The sequence below is a fragment of the Myiozetetes cayanensis genome, unplaced genomic scaffold (genome assembly GCF_022539395.1).
Source record: "Myiozetetes cayanensis isolate MyiCay16 unplaced genomic scaffold, myiCay2020 scf9, whole genome shotgun sequence".
NCBI lineage: Eukaryota > Metazoa > Chordata > Aves > Passeriformes > Tyrannidae > Myiozetetes > Myiozetetes cayanensis.
This window is the reverse complement of record NW_026088185.1, coordinates 1,307,978-1,334,283: the sequence shown is the minus strand read 5'-3', so window position 1 is coordinate 1,334,283 and position 26,306 is coordinate 1,307,978. Positions and strand designations below refer to the sequence as shown.

Genomic DNA, 26,306 nt, shown 5'->3' with positions numbered 1-26,306 from the left:
TCGCATCCCGCGGCGGGCGCGCTTCCATGCGCATCCCTATTCCCGGGCTAATCCTGCCCTCCCGCGCCCCCATCCCTCTTCCTTCCAGCTCCCGCAGCCCCAAACCGCTGAAATGAACCCCCAGCCACGCACAAAACCGTGTCCCCCTTCCCCGCAGGGGTGATGGGGGGTAGGATGGAGATCCCTAATTGAGTGCTCACACCGAAATCCCTACGTCGTTAAATACAGGCGGATTTTTGGGGGGCAGTTCTGCTCACGCTCTCCCCTCTTGCTCACCCCACTTTCCCAGGGGGAAAAAAATCACTGGAAAAGCTCAGCGGGGTGAGATGATTTTGGTGACGTTTCCCACGCAATTAAAATTTCCCCAGCGGATGCAGGAATTAGCTCGGCAGAGCCTTTGCAAGCCTGAGTTTTGGCTTAGATAAAGTCACTGCTACCAAGATCTGCTGGAAAACAGAGCTCCCCTACCACCACCATCCCTCCTCACTGACCTCGGGGACCAGCAGCAGCACAGACCCTCCTCCAAATAATGCCCCTTGCCAGCACAGCACCCCAAAGCCCCGTGGGAGGACAGACACCATCCCATGTGGTCCATGGAAAGCCCCAGCACAGCTCCTGCAAACAGCCTGGGGGTGCCCGAAGGGCTGGGAGCAGCCCTTGGCTCCCCGGCCCAGGTGGAGGGATGCTCTGACCTCTGGCACCCTATGGATTCCCACATGGAAGGGCTCAAGCACATCCCACTCCTCCTCTTCCTTCATGGCTCCTTTCTTTCACTTCTCCACTTCCCTTCCCACCCTGATTTGGGAGTTTATTTAACCCACACTCTCTCCCCCCAGCCACGAGACCACCAGAGTCACAGACACTCCCCCCCAAAATCTGCCCAGTTCAAAGATGCCTCCACATATCTGCTGCTCCTCTCCCGAGAAGGCTTTTTGGGACAAAACCTGCCGGGAGCCGCCTGCTCTTCAGCATTCCCTGGTTCAGGTGGCTCGGGAGCCTCCTGCAGCAGCATTTTGGTGCCACATTTCAAGCTGGGTCCATGTGGGGACCTGCTCTGCACCAGCACCACCACCACCACCACGGCCCAGCCAGGCTGCCCAGGGGGGAAAAAAAAAGGGGTTCCTCCCCAGCCGAGCATGACCCTCCAAAGTATTGATTTTCCATGATAGATTTAGAATTTAGACCCCTTGGGAAAGGCTCCTGGCGCGTCCCCGTGGCAGCGGGGGTCCCTCCGGGGGCTCCCCTGCCTGCCCTGCCTTGTCCCTCGCCTCCCTCACGCCTGTTACACTTCCCAGGCACAATCACGCTCCGGTTGCTCCCCCCGACAATCAGAGATCGCCGACGGTTTGTGTTTTTTTTTTTCTCCGGGAGAAGAAATCAGCTAATTATGTGCCGAACAAAAAGCCCATTCTTGCCCGAAATAATGCTCCCGTCTTGCAAAGGCACTTGTTTGTGGGCAAATTTTGAAGAGGGCTGACAATACAAACAGCTGCAGGAGCTGGGTGTTGGTACACATTTCCATGCCCCGCCGGATTACCGTGCCTAATTATCTCTCCCCCTTTCCGCAATCTAACGTGGGTTCCTGAAAAGAGATGATTTTTTTTCCCTCTCCCTGCTCTCGGACTCGCTTTTCTATTTGAACGCCAGCTTTGCTTTCCAGCCCGCTCGGGTCGGTTTGGGAATGGGCAGGGATTGCTGCTGGTTTGGGGAGGCTGGAGAGTTCAGTTCCATCCGTGGCGGACGGAAGGAGAGGGAGGCAGGAGAGGGCTGCGATCGGGTGATGCCTGACGGACCACGAGGAGGGAGACAAGGGGAGAAAAAAACCACGGGAGAGAAAGAACCGAGCGCGCCGCTCCGAGGCATCCACGGGGGAGATCCAACCGAGCTGGGAAAAACCCCGAGCGCTGCCCCTGCACTGCTGCACATATGGTGGCCTCTGAGAGGGGAGCTGGGACATGTGGAAATGAGCTGGATAAGTAAACTTCTCCCCAGTCCCCTGAAGTCGGAGATGGGCCCCAAAAGTGTTTGCGTGCACACCCCACACAACCCCCCCCCCCATCCCCAGCTGCTCCCATGGCCATCCTCCCTGTCCCACGTGCCACACACTCAGGGAAAATCGGCTTCTCCTGCAGAAGGGCAGCATTGGGGAAGGGGGAACCCCAGAATTCATGCCAAGGGGGGACCAACAGGCACCCCAAAAGCCGCACCGAGACAGGGAAGGGGAGCCACAGGCAGGACGGGCCGGTGCAACCGTGCCGAGGCCCCAAACGCAAAAACCCCCCTCTAATCGCTTCTGCCAAGAAAAGAACGCTTTCAGATGTTGGCTGGAAATGTGGAGGGATAAACTGACCCAGATATCCGGGCATGGGTCGGGGGGCAGCCCCAGCCCCCCCCCAATTTCAGGAAGCCAACAAGCTTCAGTGGCGGGAACGAGCAGGGAAAAGGGGTTTTTGGGAGGGCTGCGAATGCCACTTGCTGAGGGCTGGCAGGGAGGTTGTGATACCCCTTCCCAGAGGACACACCCCAAAGGGAACTGTTTTGGGGGGTAAAAGAGGGGTGTCTTTTGGGATGCACAGCTGTGCCAGTGCTGGAGGGATCACCCTCACCCCACGTGCCTCTGAGTTTTTGGGGGCCCAGAAGGGTAGGATTTAGGGGACAGAGCATGGTTGTCCCAATCCTTGGCACCCACCAGCCACTGCCATGGGCAGGTCACCTTTTCCTCCCTCGATGTGCAGTGCCCAGCCTGACATCTTCCATCCTCCCCTGGAAAACGCGAGCATCCATTAGCCTAGAAGGGAGCTGTGGATCAGTTAGAGCTTCCCAAGCAGACAGGCCAGACAGGCCAGGGATCACTTGCTGACCCTTGGTTTTGGGGGACCCACCCCCTGCCACAAGCCACTTTAAGTCAGGGCTTGTCTGCAGAACCCCCCCCAAAGCCAAGCCCAGAGGCACAGCCAGTACCATTGTCCCAGGAAGACTTCAACTTCCCGAAGGCAGGAGGGATCCCACCCCCAGCCAACTCCCCTTCTTTCTCTTTTTTTTTTCTCCCCTCCCTTTTTTCTTTTTTTTCTTTTTTTTTTTTTTTTTTCTTTTTTTTCTTGCATTTAATTTTATTTTCCAAACCACTTGATCTTTGCTTGGGAACCTCCATTAATTGCCTGGGTTTGCCTCTTCGCCTGGTCCCTTTATCATTATTTATGGCCTTTGAAATTGTGTAAAGTTCCCTTGACGTTCAATTTACAAGTTTGGGGGCTTTTTTTTTTTTCCTCTTCCCCCCCCCCCTTTTTTTTTTTTGTCCCAGCTTTTGTCCTCGCCAAAGACGTCGTGTTGGAAAAGGCTTTGAGCCGGCCAACATGAGAAGCTCGCCGGAGAAAAAGGGAGCAGCCCTCCATCGCTTTTAATTCTGCCGTGTTGCTGAATGGCTCTTTTACATAATTGCAGAAGCAATTTCAAAGCCAAGCCAGGGGCTGACTTTACCCAGAACCACATGGAGCCTATTTGGGGGCTTTTCAGGGGAAAAAAAAAAAGGAAAAAAAGGAAGGGGTGGGGGGAAGGAGGCAGAGTGAATTTAAAAAAAATAAAATTTTAAAAAGGGGTTTTTAAAAAAATAAAAAAAGCAGGGGGTTAATGCCTTGGAGGCACCAAACTGGTGCGTGAGAGGGGCAATGTCCCACGGCCCGGGGGACCCGCGCAGGTCCCGCAGGTCCCGCCTGGGCCGCCCCGTCCGGGACGCGCTCAATGGGCCGGGGGGGGTGGGTGGTGGGTGTAGAATGGGCGTGGTTATGGGCGTGTCCTCCCCTCCCGGCCACGCCCCCCCGCCCCGCTCCGCCAATGGCGAGCGGCGGCGGCGGCCACGTGGGGCGGGCCGTGTTCCCAGGCGGCCAAAATGTGAATGGGCGGCTGGGCGCGGGCGGGCAGAGCGCGGGGATCCGCGGGGCGCGGGCGCTGCGGGCGCTGCGGGCGGGGCGGCCCCGGAGCGCGGGCGGCCCCGGCTGTCGGGCCGCGGCCCCGCTCCGCCCCGGCTCGGCCCCGCACGCCGAGGACGACCAGGAGGAGGAGGAGGAGGAGGAGGAAGGTGATCGCTCGCCCGCTCGCTCCCGCCGCCGCTCCGGCATGAGCGCGGCTTTCCAGCCCTCGCTGATGATGATGCAGCGCCCGCTGGGAAGCAGCACGGCCTTCAGCATCGACTCGCTCATCGGCAGCCCCCCGCCGCCCGCCCCCGGCCACTTCGTCTACACCGGCTACCCCATGTTCATGCCCTACCGGCCCGTGGTGCTGCCGCCGCCGCCGCCGCCGCCGCCGGCGCTGCCGCAGGGCGCCCTGCAGCCCGCGCTGCCCCCCGCGCACCCCCACCACCACCAGCTGCCCAGCCTGCCCACCGGCTTCTGCTCCAGCCTGGCCCAGGGCATGGCCCTCACCTCCACCCTCATGGCCACGCTGCCCGGCACCTTCCCCGCCTCCCCGCAGCACCAGGAGGCCGCCAGGAAGTTCGCACCCCCGGGGAACTTCGAGAAAGCCGAGGGGATACCCCCGGACGGCGGCGGCGACGATGGCAAAGCCTTCCTGGGGAAGGACGGAGCCCTTTTGCCCTTCCCCGCCGCCGACGCCGTCCAGGCTTCTCTCGGTGAGTGAGCGCCGGTGCCGGCCAGGAGGAATCGGGGGATCACGCTGCCCGCTCCGCGCATCGCCCCGGCGGGGCGGGCTGGGGGGGCCGGGGGACAGGAGGGACCCCCGGGAGGAGACAGGGCTGGCCCCGGGGGGACCGCTGGGCCGAGGAGAAGGGAGGAGGAGAAGGAGAGGTTCGAGCTCCCGCCGCTCGAGAAACTATCAATAGAATAAATCCGACCGAAAGATCCGCGGGGAAAAAAAAAAAAAAATTCCCAGAGCCATCAATTTTCGGGGGATGGAGCTGCAGGGCGGGAGGGGGCGGGCGCGGTGGCCGCGGCACGGAGGGTACCCCGGTGCTAACGAAAGGCCTCTGCTTCGCTTCCAGCCGGGGCTCTCCGGGGCCAGGGCAAGGAGGACCCCAAAGCAGAAGAGGACGCGAAAGGCAAGGAGGAAAGTTTCTCCATGGACAGCGATCTAGACTATAGCTCGGACGACAACATCACCGGCCAGGCGGCTCACAAGGAAGAGGACTCTGGCAACGCGCTGGAGGAAAACCCCCAGAACCCCCCCAATTCCACCAACACCACGTCCACGGGCAAAAACCGGCGGAGGCGAACAGCCTTCACCAGCGAGCAGCTGCTGGAGCTGGAGAAGGAGTTCCACTGCAAAAAGTACCTGTCCCTGACGGAGAGGTCCCAGATCGCTCACGCCCTCAAACTCAGCGAGGTGCAGGTGAAAATCTGGTTCCAGAACAGACGGGCGAAATGGAAACGGGTCAAGGCAGGCAACGCCAACTCCAAGACAGGGGAACCTTCCCGAAACCCTAAGATCGTGGTCCCCATCCCGGTGCACGTCAGCAGGTTTGCGATCAGGAGTCAGCATCAGCAGCTGGAGCAAGCCCGACCCTGATCTCTCCCTACGCTCAGAGCCACAAGTTTTTCAAAGGGGAAAAGTTTCCAAATCGGGGTTTGAAAGCAGCCCACCCGAGCAAAGATAAAAATAAGAGAAGCAAAAAAAAAATTAAAAAAAAATCAAACCCTTATATAAACAAACAACAGCCAACAAGGAAAAAAACACACAAAACCCAGGCGAGCGCTTGGCAAATCCCTGCCACGAGCGAATTTTAAAGCGAAACTTTCCACTTACCGAGTCTGGCGAGAGTCTGCGAGGGAAAAGAGTCTTGGAAAACTGCTGTGGTTCGGAGCAGGAGTATCGAACGCTGGAAGAGACACACACACACACACACAGATATTTATTATCCCGCTGCCCTTGCTCTGGACCCGCTCATGCTGCCTCGGCTGCGCTGGGGACCGTGGATGTGGTGTGGTGTCGGCGCTGGATCCCCCTCGCCAGAGCAGCATCCCCAGCGAAACCCGCAGCGGCTTTAGCCACCTTTTGGGTTGTCTTTCTTATCGGGGGCGAAAGGTAAAAAAAAAAAAACAAAAACCAACCAAAAGACAAGAGAACAAAACAAACAAACGTACAAAAAAACCCAACAAACAAACACCAAACCACGGAAAGAAAACTAAGAGTTTCATTTCATGCCTTTTTTATTGTTTAGTTTTGTTGCCGATGGCTGAGTGGCAGGCACCGGGGGACGAGTTTTGAAATCTATTTTTTTGCCTGGCTTTCTGTCGATTTGGTTTGCCTATTCTACCAAGCCATGTTTAAAAGAAAGAGACAGAGAGAGAGAGAGAGGGAGGGGGGGGATAAAAAAGGCAAAAAAAAAAAAAAAGCAGCACGATCTTCTCTATTGTGTTTAATTTATTTCAATGTAGCTTATTTCCTTATAAGTTATGAAATTTAAAAGCAAACTAAGTCTTGTGAATAAAAACCGACAAAGAAACAAAGACTTAAAAAAAAAAAAAAAAAAAAAAAAAAAAAAGCGCCCTCCAGCCCCCGGCTGTTCTGTCCAGGATTTGGTGTTGAGCTGATTTCTTTTCCCCCTCCTGCGCTGCCAGAGCGATGCTGCTCTCGCTTTTTTTCCTTTTTTTTTTTTTTTTTCTTCCCCGAAGCCACATTTATTGTCGGGGAGGGGGAGACGGACGAAAAAGTTTTTTTTCTTTTTTTTTTGGGGGGTGGGGGGGCGGGATGGAAAAGCTGGAAAAAAAGGCGTTTTGTGTGACCAAACGGGGATGGCCTCGAGCGTGGAGTGGGAAAAGAGGGGGGGTTAGAGCATCCCCGCAGCCTCCCCCGGCAGCCAGCGGGTCTCCAGCCCCGTGTTTGGGAGTTCAGCTGCCCCTCCAGCCCCGCGCCCGCCCCGGGGGGGGATTCGGGGCCGAAGGGTCCCGCGTCCCCCCCCTTCCCGCATTCTTTTCATCCTGTTTGTGGGCTTCCCCCTTACCCCCCCTCCATTTTCCACATCCCGGCTGCATCCGTGCCGGTGACACCGTGTCATTGGAGGTGGCGGCGATTTGGAATTAAAATTTCCCGAGGAAGACTGGGTTCCGGGGGAGCCTATTAAAATTAAACCCGGGGTGGTGGCGGGGATGTCACTCGCTCCCGGGACAGGCTCCGGTGAGCAAACCCACGTTTGGCGGGGCCGTGTCACTTGTAGCCCTCGCGCTTCATCATTTATTTATTATAATAATTGTTATTATTTTGTTCGGGTCGGAGGGGCTTGGCGGCGGCTGCGGGGGGGGGGGTGTGCAGCGTGGGAGTCCCCGTTCCCACCAGCCGCCCCCCAAAACGGCCCGGTCCCGGGCAGCATCGCAGCCGGCTCCACGGGCAGCCGCGGACACGCGGGGAATAGGGGAAAATCACGGGCAATTCCAGCCTGTTCGGCAGCCGCCGCCACTGCCCGCCGCCCTGAAAAAACCTGCTATTATTAACCACAATTTTTCGTTTCGTTTTTGCGCGGGATGGAGCGGGGAGCCGGGACGCGCGTGGGACAAGCCCACCCGTGTGTCCCCCCACCCCCCCTCCGAGGTTTTCCCAGCGTTACTCCTCTTCGGAGCGCTTTAAAAAATTCTTTTTCCTCGTGGCTCTATTTGAATTTATTTCGGTTTGCTTTCGGTGCGAAGGGGACGCTGCTCGGCTGGCGCCGGCCCGGGCGGGCGGCAGCGCGGCCGTGCCCCCCCCGTTCCACGGGGCGCACCCCCCCACCCGCTGTTACCCCCCCACGGGGGCGGGGTGGGCTGTATTTTAGGGAGGAGCAGCTGCTCCTCACCCTGTCACCCCCCCCGGGCATCCCTCCCCCTACAAGCCGGCATCTGCCCCAGGCAGTGGAAAGTTATTTACTCCGCGGGTTGGGGTCCCCCATTGCCCCCTTATCCCAGGAGTGGGGCTTCGGGGCTGGAGGGGGGAGCCCGGGCCGGGGGCCGGAGGAGAAGGAGATAAACAAGCGAGGGGGTTGATAGCTGTCATCATCACCATCATCATGGCTTTCATTTGGCTGCCTAATGAGTCAGATCACAGGCAGAGAGAAAAATTGTCAATCGCCCAGGCTCTAATGAATTTTTTTGCAAATTGTAATCAAGCCAGGCCGTCTCAGCTCGCTGATTAATGAGACCCAGGAGGCCCGGCCAGCACCTCAGCTTTTTATTCCATCCCGTCCTCCCTGCACTAAATTAACAGCAACTTGTCTGAGCTTCAAATTAACTCCCAATGATTAATTCTGATGGGGGGGTCTGAAGAATAGCTCGTCCTAATAGGCACTGGCCTCTGATGCTGTTTGAAATTAATACACTTCCCCTTTGGCTGCCGGCTTTAATCCAAGGTTGGGTTTTGACATCACTATATTTGTTGTTACAATAAATTCCTCTTACATCTGCAGATCAAATAATTGCGGTGCTCGGGGAGCGGCGGCAGCGATGCCGGCCCGCTTCGCACAGCACAGAGTCGTAGGGGAAGGAAAGCTGCCCTGCTCCTGTGCTCCTCAGCTCCAGCCAGCCTTAGCAAAAACCCCTTCTTTAAATACATATAGGTTTATTCTTTTTTTTTAAGCCACTGCTGTTCACAGTACCGGGCTGCGGTGACTGGAGGAGGCAGCCAGCCCCTCTCCAGCGGGGCTGGGAAGACGCTGCCTCGCTCTTAAATAAGACATCACAGCTTTTAAATCCCCCCCTCCTCTCACCCTCTCGCCGCAGTGACCCGGCAAACTCACCGCATGCCAGGGCTGCAGCAGAGACCGGGCAAACTCACGGCAGGACGGGCGAGCGGGGGAGCTCCTCTTCCTCGGAGGGGACAGCCCTGCCTTCCGCCTTGTTTCTGTTTGTACTGACTTAATTGGTTTAATTATTTCAGCTGGGACTGGCCAGGCTGCGCTTTGTGCCTTTACCTGCCCCTCCTGCCCCCGGGGGTGTGGCTGCCCCGCCGACAGGGACCCTTTTGTGCCCGGGCGGGGGGCGCCGAACTCCCCCTCGGGTGGGGTTATCCCCCGGGAGCCTCCCTGCAGAGCATCCCCTGCAGTGGGGCTGACCCGAATGTCGGGAGAGGGGGGCGAGGGGGATCTGCACCCCCTGGGAATATCCCTGCCGAGGACTGGGCATCCTCAGTGGGGGAAGGTTGCCCCCTTGGAAGAGTCACCCACCCCTCAGGAGTCGCTGTCCTACGTGATCAGCCCCCCCCCGCCGCCCCCCGCGCGCTTCCATGGGGCCGTATCCATTATCCATCTCCATCCCCGCCCGAGGAGAGCGAGGGGGCCGGGAAGCGGCCGCCGATGCAAATCCCCGCCGTCACCGTCATAAAGCACCCGGCACCCTGACACGCACAAAAGCAACACCATATGCACGAAGACAACCTGTATGAATTATAAATTGCATCGTAAAAATTGATTGCCTATCCCGAGCCTTCGGAAACTCGCGCCGTGGGGATCGGGGAAAGGGTTGGAGGGATCCCCCCCCTCTCCCCACCCCGCTCCCCGACGCGGCCGCCCCACGGCGGGAGGGGATGCTCTGCCCGGCCGGGCCGTGTTCCCCCGTGGGTGCCGGTCCCTTCTGTCCCCTCCCGCGGCCGCGGGACGCTCGCCCGCCCCTCGCTTGCTCTTTTCTCCCTCCCGCTACGCCCGGCCCATAGAGAGCCTTAATCTATTTATTTCAAGCCACTTCATCCTCTCTCCCGCTTTTGTCCCGGCCCCAGCCTCTGGCTTTGTGGCAGGACCGCTGAGGTTTTAAAAGCCCCTTCCCCTATAGTTTGAGGTCTCCTTGGCTGCCTGAATTACAATGGCTGAAACAGGATTACACTGACCTGATCCTATTAAACGCGCCAATCGATCTGTGCCGCCCTCCCTCCGGCTCCTGCAAACTTACTCGCCCAAACTTTCCCCGGGCCTCACTCAGCCTGGGAAGAGGAGAAGCAAAAAGGCCGCCTTTCCGAGCAGGCCTGTCGGAGGAAGGATGGATGGAGCCTATTTTTATTTTGTTGTTGTGGGTTTTTTTTTTGTTGTTGTTGTTGTTTGTTTGTTTGTTGTTTTTTTTTTTCTTACGGAGCCACGTGGGTTTTAAACCTCTGCTTCAGCTCCCAGCATCTCAGCCCTAAATTAAAACGCGGTGCCTCGACTCCCAACTCCGGCAGCAGATGTTAAGTCATGTAGATAAAATCACGCAGAAAGGGGTATTTTAGCTAAACCCAAAACGATTCTGTGGAACCTACGCAGAATTCTGTAAAATCTACGCAGATTTTAGCTACGAGCAAACCCCCCCTCGGGGTAAGGGCAACCTCCTGCGGGGCGCGTAGGACCCCGAGTGCCTCCTGCTGCAAAAGACTCGATGTGGGGGGAAAAAAACCCACCCTGGGAACAACCATCCTCGTTCCCTCGCTGCGATGCCGAGCGTGCCGGAGCCGGGGCCACTCCCTGGTCCTGATGGAGGGAGCGGAGGATTCAGGAGCGCGGACCCGGCTTCGCGACGTGCTCCTCGGCGGCGGGGCGGGCGGGAGAACGGACCTGGAAGCGGCGGCTGGAATTCTCCGCTGCCAGGGGATGGATGCTCCGCGCCGCCTCGGAGCGAGGGCACGGCAGGGGAATCGTCTGAAAAACGGCAGTAAAATACGGGGTGTTTACGCTGACCTGCCGGGACCAGCGAATTGGTGGCAGGGGGCCCGAATGGGTGGCAAAGGGGGAGCAGTTTTAGCGTTCAAATCCTATTAATTAACGGAGCAAGAGACAAAACGGGGACTCCCATTTATAATTTTCAGGAAGGAGCTGGAGCTCGCAGGGTGAATGCGTGATGCCAAGTGCCCGGAGCCCCCGGTCTGCTCTAAAAGGTACCAACATCCCAAAAATGGCCTCCCCAAAAGGGGCATTAGCAGTGATTTTTTTTTTTTTTTTAAAGTTAACATAACCTGGGGCGACAAAACCTCAAAACCTCCACCTGCCTGAGCTGAAACAGAAATCTTTGCAGTTGTCCTTCCACTTGTGTTGCTGCTCCAGAAGTCTATTCTTGCTGTAAAAGCATCCAGTTTCAAAAAGATTGGGGGAAAAGGTGGGTATGGCCCCAAAACCCCTTTGAGAGACATCTGCCAAAAGAAACCATGGGCATGGTTATACAAATTAAGTAATTGCCTTTTTTTTTTTTTTTCTTTGCTGGCAACCTCAACTCAAACAAACCAGTCGACTTCTCTGGGCAACATCTCTTAACCCCAAATCTTCTTGCACACATCGCTGAATCATTCCCAGTGCATGTCCCATCACCCCAAATTTTGGCAGCTAGGAGAATGCACCTTGTCAAACACATAGCCCACTCCCTAAGTCCTCTATAAAAATCACCAGGTTATCCTCCTGCTTAAATTCAGTGTTCTGCTCCACACCTGGAAGGCACCTAAGAGTTTTTAAGTAGCAATAACTGTTTGGTTTTCTCCCACTACTTTAAAAAAAAAATTATAACCTCATCTTTTTCTTGGTGTTTTTCACCCAAAAAAACCCGAAAGGGCTTGGGTTGAAACTCTCTCTCCCCTCCCCAAACACCAGGACATGCAGCAACCCCCCCCAAAATACTTAAATCACTGTGCAGCCCCGATGGCAAGGACCAGTGCAAAGAGCCCCCCAGCAACAACAACTTCTGCCCCCCATGCCCATCACTCATCTTTTTGCACAGAGAGCAGGGATGAGAGCAGAGACCCTTCTGCAAACCCTCCCCACCTGTGGCTGTGCTGTGTGGAGCCCTGAACATTTACAAATAGCCCCTTCACCCCTAAGAAGCCACTTGGGTTTTTCCGAGCGTCTCGTTATGGCCCTGGCCTGACGGTATCTGTCAAAAACATTGCCCCTCTGAATGGGGCTAATGGTCATCTTTTTAGGCCCACAGCTGTATTTTTTTTTTAAGCAGAGGCTCAGCTCCTAAGCCCATGGCTGCTATTTCTCGCCCCTCCCCAATTATTTTCATATTTCCCCGTTTCCAGAGCGGCAATAAGTTCCCGCGAAAGGAGGGTAATAGGAAGTCTCTCTCCAAGAGAAATTGTTAATTTGGGATTTATAAAGGACTTTCCTTAATGAATAATAGTTGAGATCGATCTGTCTTCCTGCCTCGTTCTGCAAAGTAACATTTGTAAAGTGAGGTGATCCCAATTACTCCCTCTAATAACCCTCTCCAGAAGAGATGTCGGAGCTGCAGCCACAAAACCCACCCTCCTTCCTCTGCTCCCCAGTGCCCCCAGCATCCCCTGCCTTGGGAGAGGGGTTCTGGCTTCATCCAGCTCATGATTCCTCATCTCCCTGCCTGGCATGGATGAGCATCACCTGGAAGCCCCAGGGCAGGATGCTCTACAACTCCTGAGAATCCCAGAATGGTTTGGGTGGAGAGGGACCTCAAAGCCCATCCCATTCCACAAGGCAGGGACACCTTCCAGTAGCCCAGGTTGCCCCAAGGCCCATCCAACCTGGCCTTGGACACTTCCAGGGGTGTGGTGTCAGTGGATAGAGTAGGATGCTCCACCTGGCCCTGCCTGTTGTTGGCACTGGGGAAGTCCCACGCTGGAATTGTCACCCCTTGTCCCCAAGGTGCCAGATTCAGGTGCCAGCCCCTCAGAACGTCTAGTGCTCTGACACCCACCTGCCTCCTGGCTTATCGGAGAGAGCAGAGATTCAGAAATGACTCAATTATTGCCCACAAGTGTCTTCCCAGGGAGAAAACTCCAGCACTGAAGGGCCCTTGAATCAACAGGAGGATGGGTGGCAGCACTGGAGTCAGTGCTGGCAGCTCCAGCCAGGCAGACTCACATTAGAAGCAGGGCCACTTTTCCTTCTTTTTTTTTTTCCTTAAAATATGGAGAACCATTACAGTTCAGAGCCAGCTACCAAGGCATGGAGGGTCTCTCTGTCCTTCTCCAGGTTGTCAGCTCGGGTCTGGAAGCCTTCAGGGAAGAGGTGCTTTAGCCAAGAGTGGGTTTCTGCCATGCAGGTGCCTTCTCCAGCTGCTTTGCCATGTCTTTCTTTCCATGCTGCCTCCCTTCCCTTTGCTTCCTCACTACAGTAGGGAATGAAGGTGTGGAAAATCCCATTCCCTTCCTTCCTTTGCTCGTTGCCATCCCACACACATGTCTCTGCCCCACAACCAGGAATTGGTGGGACACCTGGAGGGCCAGCAGCCAAGGAAGGGAGTTTTTCCTCATGCTTTAAATCCCCTTCCCTGTTTTCCCAACATGTGGGAGAGGGACAGACTCTGACACACCACCGGTGCTCTCCTTTCTCCTTTCCTCCACTCAAAAGATCCCCCACCAGCTCAGAGCTGCTCCAGCATCCAGGGAACACACTGACAGCACTTTCCCAGCAATTCCAGGGGAACAGAAAAATCCAGAAAAATTCCTTTTTTTAAAAAAAAAAAAAAAAAGCAAAATAAAATCCTCTTTTAAATCTCTTTTGTGCAGCTGGAGGGAACTAAGAAGTGCAAGTTGTAAGAGGCCTGCCCTGGGTCACCTCTTCTGAGGGTGACCCACGGACGACACTGCCTTTGGATGCCTCGGCCCCGCCACAAGGACTATTTTGGGTGTTTGAGCTCTGTCACCTGCAAAGAACACGCTCCCTTTCTATCCCTGCCTTGCAAACATCACCCTCCCTGTGAGCCAGAGCTGGTCCGAGCTGGGCACAGTGCTCAGCCCTTCGCTCACCTCACAGGCAGGGGATGCTGCGGGTGCCACCCTGCCCACGTCCCAGCTCCAGATGTGTCTGCCAGCCCCCAGTGCTGGGAGAGGATGGAATCCTGATGTATTTGTTCACCTGGCACAAACCTCAGCGCTGCCAGTATTAACTGGCCGGGCCGATTAGTGGCAAGCCATCAGCCAATAAATAAATTGGAGGCATCTCCAGACCTGATTAGCTTGCTAATTAAGCTCAGTTACAGGGAAATCTGCAGTCAATCAGCCCGGCCATTACCAGTTGGATCTGCAGAGCGGGAGCTGTGGATGCTGCATCTCTGGTGGGGAGGAGGAGGAGGAGGAGGGGAGCGTGCTGGGGGTGGGAGGGAAGGTGATTCTGAAATCCGGTTGCCTCAGCAGCAGCCGGGGAGGCTCATCCATCCGGGGTGACGCCCGGCAGCCTTTGGTTGTCCCCACGCTCTCCTGGGCTCCTTTTTGGGGCACCGCCCCGTTCTGTGCCACTTACCAGGCTGTCTGGCAGCACAGTCCCTTGCCAGTCCCCAGACTCCCAAAAACCTGCAGGAGACCTCCAAAGGCAGCCTGTTCAGAGAGGGTAAACACAGGGCTGGGTGGTTGTGTTTTAATTTCTGGCTGGGACAGGCTGCTTCCCCCCCTTTCCCATGGCAACGTGCAGCTTCTCCCTCCCACACCCAGGCAGTGCTCGGGGACCTCACCAGAATGGTGATGGACACCTTCACTCCAGCTCAGAGACCAAGGGCTCTCAGTGGTTTCATTTTGCCTACAAGGTGGATGCAACATCCCCTGCGTGGCCCAAAGCAGAGGTGGGGTTCCAAAACAAGTGTCCAGCCGACACTGGCAGCACTGCAGGATGAGGTGTTTTGGCACTTGGGAACCCCCTCTCTCCCTCCTGCTGCATCTCCCCATCCTGGCAGCTGCCAGTGGGCATCAGGCAGGACGCTTTTCTCTCTGCCTCATCCTCGCTCTGGCAGCTCGAGGCTGCTTGGAATCCCAGCCCCTTGCTTCATTAGATCGAAATTCCTGGCCTTTGATTTCCACTAAGCCTCCCAAATGGTGTGAGTTGCTTGCTGCAGCCCCAAAATGACCGTTTTCTGCTGCAAAAGGCGATCGGGAGTTCTCTTCAGAACAACAAGCAGCCCTTGGTGTCAGCAGCACCAAGAGGCTTGAGCACATCCCAGGCTTGGTGCGTTCCCTGGAAGCCCAACCTCAATCCCTGAGGACCGGGAAGGTGGTTCTGCATCCCTCGAGGCGCATCCCTCCTTCCCCGAGGCACAGCATCACCTCTCTCCTCGAGGTCTCCTCTTCCTCCCTTTGGAAACCCGGGGAGTCTCTCCAGCTTAAAGCCAAACAGACTTGGAAGTCGGGAGCGGGAGACGGGGTGGGGGCAGAGCGCAAATAAAGAAGTGCTAATTGCTGGCACATCAACTGTGGTGGCTGTGACTGCATTTATTGGGCAATTAAGGCTTTACTGGACATTAGGCGAGATCAATGACTGCCTGGTGGGATTCCCAGCCTGCCCTGGGCTGGTGGTTTTCCCGCTGCACATCCAGTGGTTTTGCGGGAGCAGCCAGCTCGGTTTCCCCAGCGCGCCCTCCCGGTGACTCCTGCAGGCTGTGCTCTCCCTTTATCTTTGGATTCAACCATCTTAAAGGTCTTTTCCAACCTAAATGATTCCCCCCCCAGCCGCGTCCTGGGCGTTGCTCAGGTGGGAACTGTGATGCCTCACCAGGGCAAAAACACATTTCCTGCTCTTTCCTGCAAACATCACCGGCCCAAGACCCACCACAGGAACAGAGGGAAAGGGCAGAAGGATGGGCTTGGAAGCAGGTGGTGCTGGGCTTAGAAAAGCTTCGTGGGGATGTCCTGCTCCCCAGCCCAACGTTCTGCTGGGTTTGTCCCCATCAGGGTAGCACAAAGTGTCTGAGCAGCCCCTCTGGACACCACTTCCAGCTCCTGCCACCGAGTCATGGAGTGAAATCTGGGCATGAGTGATGTGCTCCCGAGAAGGTTTCTTGAGCTGGTGCTCCCAGCACCCATCAAAGTTAATCCTTTGCAGGCAAGGGTGGAAATGCACAGCGAGGCCTTGTGGCAGAGCAAGTCTGATCGTTTTACGAATTGCTTTTTCTCATTTAAAAAAAAAAAAAAAAAAAAAAAAGTGAATGTTGGATGCTCCCCCTACTCCCATTATGGGAATCAATAGTTTTCCTTCAAAACCGCTTTCTGACCCCTGTTGCTTTGCCGTAGGATATTTTCTTTTCTTCCGAGGTATCAGTGAATGCCACCAGCTGAGAGCGTTTCAGGGGTACACGGGGGTGGGCTTGGGGTGAGAAACGTGGGCATGAAAGACATCCTTAAATCTGCTCCACCACCCCTCTGCACCAGGATCTTCCAAGAGAAGCCAGATCTTAGGAGGGTTGCTACAGAGGGAGAGCAGCCAGCCATGCCCATCACAGAATCAAAACCCACACCCCTTTAGGAGAGCAAAGGAGGGGAGGGACAGATGATTCCTTAAAAAAAAAAAAAAAAAAAAAAGAGCTCCTACTACAGCTTTACACCCAGGGGGAATCCAAAACAAGTTCTCCCACGTTCCAAGTTCACGTTTCAAACCCAAAGGGGAGCACACAAAGCACCCACCTCCTGCGTTGGTGCCGGTGGGACGCGGGACGGGGTTGAACGGGGTGGGAAAACCTTTCAGGAACAAAGGAACGTGGCTGCTGCTTGACAAAACAGCCACATGACCCCCTCTCCCCCCCCCCCAAAAAAAAAAAAAGTAAAACCCAACATCCACAAGCAGTCCCGTTGTTTTTCATCCCTCATGGTTGCTGCTGCAGCCTCCCTGCAGCACCTGGGAGAACTGAGAAGCAGAAAAAGAAATGGGGAAGTCCCTCCAAACCCCAACCAAATCCCCACGTGACAGGACAGAACTGACAGCACCCTGCAGGTGGGAGACTGGGTGGGACAGGCTGAGGAGTGAACACATTTAGGCTGAGGCACAAGCAGGAGTAAAAGATAAACCCAGAACCCCCAGATCCCACACCGTGGCAGTCCCGCTCTGAGCACGGAGGTGCAAACTCACCCTTCCAACCTTGGCCAGGTCCTCTCTCGTGTGAGATCCTGCTGTTCTGAGGTCCTGTGACACATCTGGGCCATCTCTGTTGGTTTTGGCCGTGCTGCCCTTTGGTGCCATCAGCCCCTGCACAGGGTTGGGTGCCAGGCCAGGAAAAGAGACATCCCCCGTCTGCTGCTTCCCCACTTCCTGCCTGTTTTTATCACATTCCCCCACTTTGGGTCTCTTTCTGAGGGAAAATCCACACTTTTCCCCACCTCTACTTATCCCTCCTAATTTCTCTGTTCCCCATGTGAGGTGGGACAAGTACAGGTGGCCAAACCACAGCACAGGTTGTCTCACTCCACGGTGTCCTTACAGATCTTTAAGTCTCTTTCTCCATGCCAGGGCACATTATTTAACCCCCAGTTGAGTTCCCAGTGTGCTCCAGTGAAAACCCATCACCTCTTGCTTCCCCTCCTCATTCCCACCTTCTGTGTCAGGGCAGCAGTTTGTCTTCTCCTTCTCCTTCTCCTGCTGAGATTCCCGATTCCTCCTCCTCGGGATGTACCTGGGACAAGGCCTCTGCCGCTGTAAATAAATGTCAATCAGCTGCCCATTGTTCAGGGCTTTAAAGGACTTGCTCCGGGGAGCCTAATGGAGAGCCATGATTTCCCCCTTCAAAGAGGTGATTAGAGACCATACCATATCATGACCTTAAAAGATGTTTTATTATTCTTACTTTAAATGATCATTTCAACCAATTTAGCGGATACAGATGTAACCGTTACCGGCCTAATTCCTTGGATCACCTCCAGAGACTCTTAAAGCCAAAGGTGCAACATTTACTACTCTCTCTTCCTTGGGGAGAAGGACTGTTTTTAATGAAAGCTCGCATATTTTTGGCTGGGAGATGTGTCATTCACTTCAGAAGCACTTTCAGAACTCTTAGGTATACACCACTGCGGGGAGGGGGAGAGGGTTTTGACTTATTGCTTTTTAATTTATCAATTTGCACCATTACTGGCTCTTCTGACATCCCAGGTCTGGGATAATCCTTCATCTTTATTACTGGCAGGAGTGACAGGATCTCATCATTAACAGGGGGAGGAAGCAGGGCCAGGGCAGGTGGAGCTCAATAACACGAGGAAGACTCAAGCAAAGAACAAGCTGCGACCAACAAGTTTTCTTGTCTTTATTAGAAAGAGACCTATACAATATAGCAGCCTCTCTCTGCAGTACTTTACAACTTTTTGTTCCTTTTTTTTTGTTATTTTTTTTTAAATTTTATTTTTTTAATTATTCAGAATACTGTACAGCCGACACAAAAAAATCTCAATGTGTTGGAGAGAGAGAGAGAGAAAGGGGAACATAATACAAACTGGCATACTTAATCAAACCCAAATCATAGGAAACAACAAGCAAAGTGAAATGTTTGTCAATCGGTTTAATTACAGTACAAACAATATAAATAAAGCATCATTGAGTCATTGTAAAACAAACTTGCTGAATGAGGTAATATAAAAACAACAACAAAAGACTTTTTTTTTCCTTTTTTTTTTTTAGAATTTTCACACTGTCTCGTCATCATTTGTACATTATTATTTACAGAAACAGAAAACGAAAATAAAACAACAACCCCATACTTGCTCTAAAGCCTGCCGTGTGCTAGGGAACCTCCTGCCCCTACCCCGAGCAGAGGTCTTGGGGGTCCCTACTCACCTGGGCTCCCTTCTCCCCACCCCAACTGGAAAGACAAACATCACAAAGCGGAAAAAACGTGAAAGACTTGGGGGGCTGAATGCAAAATCCAGCCTTTGCAGGCGGTCACAGGTTATTCAAGGGATAAAGGAAAAGAGAACAGTTCACGCGTCCGCTTCCCGAAATAAAGGTGCCCGTTAGACTGAACCTCGAACCACGACCTGGCTGGAACCAGGGGCCAAACTCTGCCTTCAGAGAGGTCAGGACACAGCCTAACTCTGCCAGCTCAGAGCTGTTCTGCCTCAGCCACGGGCAAAGCATTTGGGATGCTCAAACCCCACTGAAGCTGAGAGGTTTAAGGCTGTTTGAGGAGCTGCACAGTCAAGCTCCTGGCAATTCCAATCCAAGTCCAAAGGCAATGCTTGCACAAAACAAGTCCCTGGTGTTTGAGAAGACACTCCTATCCCAAATAACCCTTCAGTCTGTGCACCACCTACGTGTCTACAAGTGAAAGGTGCTCCTGACACTGACATAGTAAAGGAGAGCTGGGCCCAAATGCATCTGGAACCTGGGGAAACTTGGTACTTCCACAGAGCAAAGGGCCGTGTGCTTTCAGAGGGTGGGGATGTCCAATTTCCCCCACGGATCAGCAAAAGGAGCTCAGTGGATTCGACGGAGAATCCAGCTGAATTTCTGGAGACTCAGGAAAAAAATGCTTTGAGGGGATTTCAACAGCATTTCAAAATAACAGAAGGAGGGGGAAAATAAATTACCCTCCCACCATTTCCACTCACTCAGCCCTGTCCCTGCCACAGCCGGAAAGCCAGAGTTTCAAGCAAATTTATACACAGAAAGGGCCTCTGGGCTGCAAGACTTCTGTCCTTTGCAACTTCAGAATCTCCTTCCCCGGCGTTTCCCACCCCCAGTGCTGGCAAGCTGGGGTTTCCCCTCTCAGCCAGGTGGGCCTGCTCCAGTCCTAGCGGCCAAGTTCAAGTTCAGTGTTGCTGTCTGAAGGAGCTGGATTTTTGGAAAACCTCTGAGGCAGGTCTCTGTGTGAGTCCCGAGCTGCACCAAGCCTGTACCTCCCATTCCTGCACCTCTCCAGTTGGTGCCCCCCATCCTGCCCTGCCCTCTTGGGAATGGTTGGTCTGACTCAAACTGGGAAATCTGCCTGCTGGGAAACACCCGGCTGAAAAGCCGGCTCCATCCATGGATGGGATTGATGTGAGCACCACATTCCCACAGTAACCACCAGCAGGATGGAGAGCACATCCAGGCAAACACCCACCCTCTAAGTGCAAAGCACGTGTGGTTAGTGATAGACTGCCTTCACCTTAGGGCTCAGAACACCTCAAACTGCACTTCATCCACTCAACTCAGTGCCTGCCTTTGGGACCCAGTCTGGCCAAAAAACAACCCCCTTCAGCACCAAAACCCTTCCTTGGTCCTGCATGAGCTCGAGGTTTACCTTCAGCACAGACCAGGCTTTGTTTGAGGGGTTTTACACCCTGCAATTCGTGAGGACCAGGGAAGTGTTTCCATCTTCCTCAGTTGTCAGAAACAGCAACGAACCCACACCGATTGGTCCTGGGAAACGGGGCGTACACAGAAGAGCTGATGGTGCACTCACTGCCAGCAAGCAACGTGGCCGTCCCCCAGCGCATGCCATGAGACCCCTGAAAGCATCCCCCACCCGCCCTCCCTTCACATTTTGTACAGAACACACAGGAAAAAAAAAAATCACCAGCTCTGAAGCACTGCAGGAACAGTCGATCCTTCCTACTGGAAGCTAAACACGCACCCAGGAGTTCAGGGCCAAAGGGAAGGCTGGAGCTCTCCCTGCCAACAGAACCGACTGCCACCGCTGGGATGTGCCCCAGGGACCTGGGAGGTGGGCACACATGCAGAGGTGAAGAGGTTGAAACTGCTGAAATGCACAGAAACATTTTTATTTTATCCATCCACAAGAAAAATTCCCACCCCCCCAAAAAAAAAACATTCCAGGAACAGTGGTAAATGATGGGAGTCAATTCACCCACATAACTGCTGTCACCCTGAAATGAAACAACGGGGCCCAGGTGACCAGAAACATGCTTGGTGATTTGGGGTTGAAGACGGCTCTAAAAGAACCCCCAAAACAACCTTTTACTTTCAAAGATCATGCAATTCCCCTCTCAAAACATGAACTATTCACAGCTCCCAAAAATCCCAGCTGAAACCCTCTGAACCTCCCTTTAAAGTGTGAGACAGATTCAGTCAACTCAAGGTAAACTGTCCTAAGATGAGACCACCTGATACTTACTCCAAAAAATGGCCCATGCCAAACAACAAAGCAAAACCTAGAGCATCCTAAATCAACAAATCCACCCACCTACAACTTGGGAAGTTTTGCTCTATGATCTCTAATATTTTTCCAAACAGGAGATTGTTTTCTAATAAAACCATTCAAACCAACCTTCTTTTTGGCAGCTTACAATTTCAGAACTCAAAACTCTTAATTTAGGGTGGTTTAGTGTTTCTCTACCTTGGAAAGAACTTTAATCTGGAGTGTCTTTATTTTCCCCTACTGTGCCACAAACACAAGAACATCCAGAAACGGGGTTTTCTACGCAACAAATTTTACCCACAAATCACCAAGAAAGGAAGATGTGGAACTGAGGATCCAAGACCAACAGCCAGAGATCCCACTCGGGAATCGCTGTAGCTGCCTCTGGAAGGGGGGAGGAAGATGCTTGGCCGTGAGATGAGGATGGACAAGCTGTCCCCTGCCCAGCCAAGCTGTCCCAGGTTTGGTCCCTGGTGCTCCCCTCCTTTCCCTTGAGTCCCTCCACCGACAAGGACCATTTCATCAGACCATTAAATGACCACTTCATCAGTGACCAACTAATAAAACCCAATAACCATCCCTGTTAAGGTGCAAAGGCGGCTCCCCGAGACATTTGGAAAGGGCCCCTTCGGGACCCCCTTGTGAAATCTGTGCTTGTCTCCACTATTACTACTTTACACTAGAAACTACAAATTACTTCATTTTTCCTGATCTCCATACAAATATAAAAGATGAAGCTATTCCAACCCCATATAATCTAATTATACTACATTACAGTGCTGGAGATCATTTCTAAGCCCACATCTGCATTCCCACCTCTACTCCTCTCCCTACGTGACTCAGCTTCCTCTGGCCGAGGGAAATCTCCAAGTGCAGCTAAAGCTTTTTTTCTTCTTGCACTAAAACACACATAATTTAGGGAAACGGGGACAAGACAGCAAATTAAACAATATTAATGTTTACATGGCTATTATACACTGTGCCCAAATGCTTGAAAATCCTCTCTCACCTTCCAGGAGCTCACGTGGCTTTCCAAGCAGCACCTAGTTCACAACCAGGTTTTTTCTTTAATGCCCCCTCTTACCAATAAAATTAGAAATCTGGTAATGGGAGCCCTTGGCCAAATCTCTGCACTGGCAGGAACCTGGCTGGATTTTATTATTTCTTCATAAGGAGTGAGGAGAAGTGAATCCTCCTCAGCAATATCCGGGTTCAGGTGCCAGGTATGACACATCTGACTCATCCCCACCGTTGGACAGCAAATTAGCTAAAAATAGAAGGAAGGTGCTGATGGTGACAGGAACACGCTTCTAGTGTTTTAGCTGTTGTGGATAAAGTGCAGAGGAAAGAGGATTTAAAGGTATCTGGGGTGCTGGGAAGGTTAAATGGGGGATGTAATGAACACCACACTGAAAACAGCTTCAGCTGACAGGTTTCTGCTGGGGTTTCTGAAGGACTGGGTGGCAATTTGGGTGCAATTTGTTCATGACACGCTCAAAGGGTGTGAACAGCCTGGCAAGCGGGTTCCAGAAAAGCAGTGAGGGGCTAAAGGTGAGATAAGGAGCAGAAAGGGGCTGGATTAACAGGAGGAATGGCAATTCCTGCAGGCCCCCCAAGTGCTGCACATACTGCCTGATTCCACACCTGGATGGCCCCGACAACACCCTCTGCAAAGTGCAAACACACTCCTGTACAGCACACGGAGCTCCCAGAGCCAAGGCCCACTGGGATCTGGCCAAGGAGATCCTCCATCCTTGCTCTCAGCTCCAGTGGGAAGGGCTTTCCTCTCCTCTCCCCCTCCTTGCCAGGTGTCCCACTAGCTCAGGAGGTGCCACAGCACTCCTGCCAGCCTTCCACCCAACCCTATTTGAACGGGGGACGCTGTGCCAACACCCCGTGGGGCACAGACCCTCGCCTGTCCTCCCGTGGTGGGGCATCACCAGCTGCAGTGGCAGGAAAGGTGTCTCCTGACCTGGAGAGACAGTGCTGGGTGATCTCACCCCGCTGGTCCCTTCCAGCTCAGGATATTCTAGGATTTCCTGCTGCCCCTGCATCCACCAGCAGGAATCCCCCCTGCAGACCCCCACGTGTTTGGGGAAGCCATCAAGTATTCCTGCACAGCTCCAACATAGCTACACTTACACCTCCAAGGGAAAAACACCTTTAGGTTAAAAACAACTGTGCTACCGCTCAATTAAAATGTTAGTGGGCTAGCCTGGATATCTGGTTTTTCCTGGAATACACTGGAATTTCCTTTCTTAAAAGCATTCTGTGCTTTTTCAAGGGTCGCCTTCAGAAAATTTTTACGAAAGGAGCACGTAATTGATATACCCGAAATCTGCATGGCAGCCTGGTTGCCCTTGTTTCCCCAAACATCACTCTCAGCTTTATAAGAGGGAGGTGGCCCAAAGAGAGCATTAAATTATGTACAGAAAATAACTGCAGTTCAGAAAAAAACCCAGCACTGAAATGGAACACGCACTGAGAACTCGACGGCGGCAGATCCGCCTTCCGTGGGTTTGAAACGCTGGACTCGGTTTTCGGGATACAAATGCCCTTGATGCTCCCAGGGGAACAGCAGGCAGCTCTAGCACCTCTGGGATCGCCATTCCCGAATCCCTGCTGGGTTCCCCCTAGGGATGTAAAGCTCGTGAGCACCAAGACACGGTGGCTTCACAGCACCCCCGTCAGCTGCGCGTTGGGCGGGTGGTCCCGTCACCAGAGGGCCACCCCTAAGTACCAAAGATCAGGGAGCTGCTCAGGAATGATGGAGAAACAGCAATTACAACAGACACCTTTCCTTAATTAAAAAAAAAAAAAAATCAAAAAAGAATATTTAAAATTATCCCAGCCTGAAGGGACTCACTCAGCGGTGTCCTGGCTCTGCCTCAGCCAGCCTGGGCCAGTAACAAAGTACAAAAGGAGGACACCTCCAAAAAGGAAAAGCTGGTCAATATTCCTGTGCTTCCAACCTTGAGGCTTGTTTTTCTACCACAATTTAATAATTTACATCAAATCCACAATTTTCTGATTTTTTTTTTCTCCTTAAGACAACCAGATCACGTGGTTTTTTTTTTTTTTTTTTTTTTTCCTTCACATTTTGTCCACACGGAGTTTATTTGGCAATTGCCACGCTCCTCCCATTGTATGTGCTGAGTGAAATCCAGAGCCCCAAAGAAGAGCAGCACCCAAGGCTTGGGAAAGACATCCGAGCAGGTAGATTTGCAAATTACTGTGCTGCGTGCACCCCACTGCCTTCACATAACTGCTCCTTTGCCACAGAATTCAGTTGAGTTTTCAACTTTCCCCGTGATATACCCTTCCCCTCATCTTCACACTGCCATATGCCACTTAAAAAACCAAAAAAAACCCAAAAACAAAACAGGAGAAGCTGAGATCTGCCTGGTAAGACCAATAATAATCCAGTCCAGCATTAAAACCTGGGACTCGAATGAACTGTCCGGGCTACTTTCACAAGCCGTTTTTCTCCCCAAAAGCAGCCAGGTTGGGAGTGGAGCTCAGCCGTGCCCTGCTGAAGGCTATCAGTTCTGAGCTTAATCAAACCTGATCTTCCCCCAGCCACAGCAGGGCTTTTTGTCTTGGCTTGTGAAAGCTTCCTGACTTCTGGACTAAAAATATATATTTACAGTGCTAAGAAACAGCCTCTTCTTCTTTTCTACAAGGTCTCACGCACTTTTTTTTTTATTTTCCATGCCAAGTGTGCCCTGATCTCCTCCTGATATGTTCCTCACAGGCTTTGGAAAGGAGAGTTCTCTGCTGGGAATATTACTGATGTACAATGACCTGTGGCCCACAGATCCTAACTAGTTGCACATTATTTAGTTCACATCCATTACAGTTTATAAATTAACAGAGATGTCATTTTCTGTACAAAAAGAATCCAATGTATATTTATGTTGTTTTGGTTTTTTTTAAATTCAAATAGATTTTACACACATAGAATCTAGAGACACAATACAAAAATCTGTATAAGTTAGGCAATGCATCACAGGAGTGACCAAAAACTCAACACGATTTACCTTGGCAAAATGACAGAACCTATTTCTGCTGGCTGAGAAAAAAAAAAAATATTAGGCTTTAATGCGTTTATTAATTTCACTAAATGTACTCGAAATGTTTTTTTCCATAGCGCTATTCATTATTCCTTTTTTGTGTTTCGGAGTTACTCTTATTTATTTTTTCCATTTTGTTTTTACACCAAGGAGACTGCAGTCAAATAACACTCAGCAACTCATTTCCTCTCTTTGGACTGAAAAATTAAACAGATACTAAATTATGACAGTGAATTTAGAAAGGAGGGCTCCAAGGGCTTGAAAGAACATGTCTGAGATAATATGATGCTTCTAAGAATATTGCAATCACATCCAAGCAATCACCGAAGCGTGCCATGTAACTACCTCCTCAGCTAATATGCTTTTTTCTCCGTGATGACTAATCATGTTCTATTAAACAGCGGTAATGCTGGAAGAACTCAACTATACAAGTGTAATGAAGCCAGTATTCTCCCCGGACAGATTAGCTACAACTGATTTGACACATACCATCATAGGAGCTTCAAACCTGACAAACTCTGTGCTTGCTTCTGATTTATGCCGTCAAGCTCTTCAGAGAAGAGAATGGAATCCAGGCGCGGCGCTCGGCAGAGGTGAAATGTTCTGATGTGCTTAACTGTCAGTCACGGAAAGTCACCGGGCTTCTCCTTCCTTCCTTCCTTCCTTCCTTCCTTCCTCCTCCTCCTCCTCTCGCTCGCCTCCCCCTCCGCCCTTCCCTCACGCCGGCAGGCCGCGTGTCCCCGCGCCGGGGCGGCCGCGTGTCCCGCTCAACCCACGCGCCCTCGCCCGCTCGTCCGTCCCCATCCTTCCCGGAGCTGTCACTGAAACAACAACGGCCTCCCCGGCAGCCCCTCGGGCTCCTCCTCATCCCCCTCGCGCCTTCTGGATGGGACGGGGCGTTGGAGGGGAGGGGAGCGTGCGCCGAAAGGGGAAAAGGGCAAAGGAGAGTTTACCAGACTCGCAGAGCGGAGCCGTGATGGGGATGGAGGGATGCGAGGCTGCGGATGGTAACTCGGCGAACTGCGCACGAGGGGAGGCTCCTCAGATGATGGTGGGCATCCTGCCGCCGCTGTTGTTGCGGTTGTTGTTCTTCCTGGACAGGTTGGGGGTGGCCATGAGGACGAAGCGCTCGTCGGGGCAGCCGTACTGCAGGAGCACGTCGATGCACTCCTGGCTGGAGGCCTGGCGGGCGTAGGCCAGCGCCGTGTTCCCGTGGGCGTCGCGCGCCATCACGTCCACGCCGTACTGCGGGGAGGACACGGGGGCACAGTTGGAAGCTGCGGCGCCAATGGAGCGGTGAAACAGCAAGGGGCAGGTTTGGGAGGGATGGATTCGGGTTTTGGGGAGGATGGGGACAGGGAGGAGAGGGAGCGGGCAGGATGCTAGCCCGACAGCGTGGGCACGGCAGCACTGAGACAGATACAAAAAGGTGGCTACGGGAAGGGGGTCTCACCCGTGAAACAAAATCCCCGTCCCAGAGGTATTCCCAACTAAGGGAATCTCT

At 53.2% G+C, this 26,306-nt stretch overlaps 2 protein-coding genes across 13 annotated transcripts in view; one reads left to right on the top strand and one right to left on the bottom strand.

Annotated features, from left to right (window-relative positions):
- The first annotated feature begins 4,113 nt into the window (after positions 1-4,113).
- On the top strand, positions 4,114-5,517 carry GBX2 (gastrulation brain homeobox 2). Its single transcript, XM_050340537.1, has 2 exons — positions 4,114-4,624; positions 4,994-5,517. The coding sequence occupies exons 1-2, from the start codon at positions 4,114-4,116 to the stop codon at positions 5,515-5,517; spliced, it is 1,035 nt and encodes a 344-aa protein (XP_050196494.1).
- Positions 5,518-17,873: 12,356 nt separating this feature from the next.
- AGAP1 (ArfGAP with GTPase domain, ankyrin repeat and PH domain 1) overlaps positions 17,874-26,306 on the bottom strand; it is a 284,552-nt gene continuing 276,119 nt past the window's right edge. For all 12 annotated transcript variants that reach the window (XM_050340528.1, XM_050340529.1, XM_050340532.1 and 9 more), the window contains one exon: positions 17,874-26,047. In XM_050340528.1, coding sequence (XP_050196485.1) covers positions 25,844-26,047 — 204 coding nt within the window. In that variant the 3' untranslated portion in view covers positions 17,874-25,843. The remainder of the gene's footprint in view (positions 26,048-26,306) is intronic.

Coding starts and splice junctions, on each gene's coding strand:
- GBX2 (XM_050340537.1), top strand. CDS start 4,114: ATGAGCGCGGCTTTCCAGCCCTCGCTGATGATGATGCAGCGCCCGCTG. Junction 4,625..4,993: donor CGCCGTCCAGGCTTCTCTCG/GTGAGTGAGCGC, acceptor CTTCGCTTCCAG/CCGGGGCTCTCCGGGGCCAG.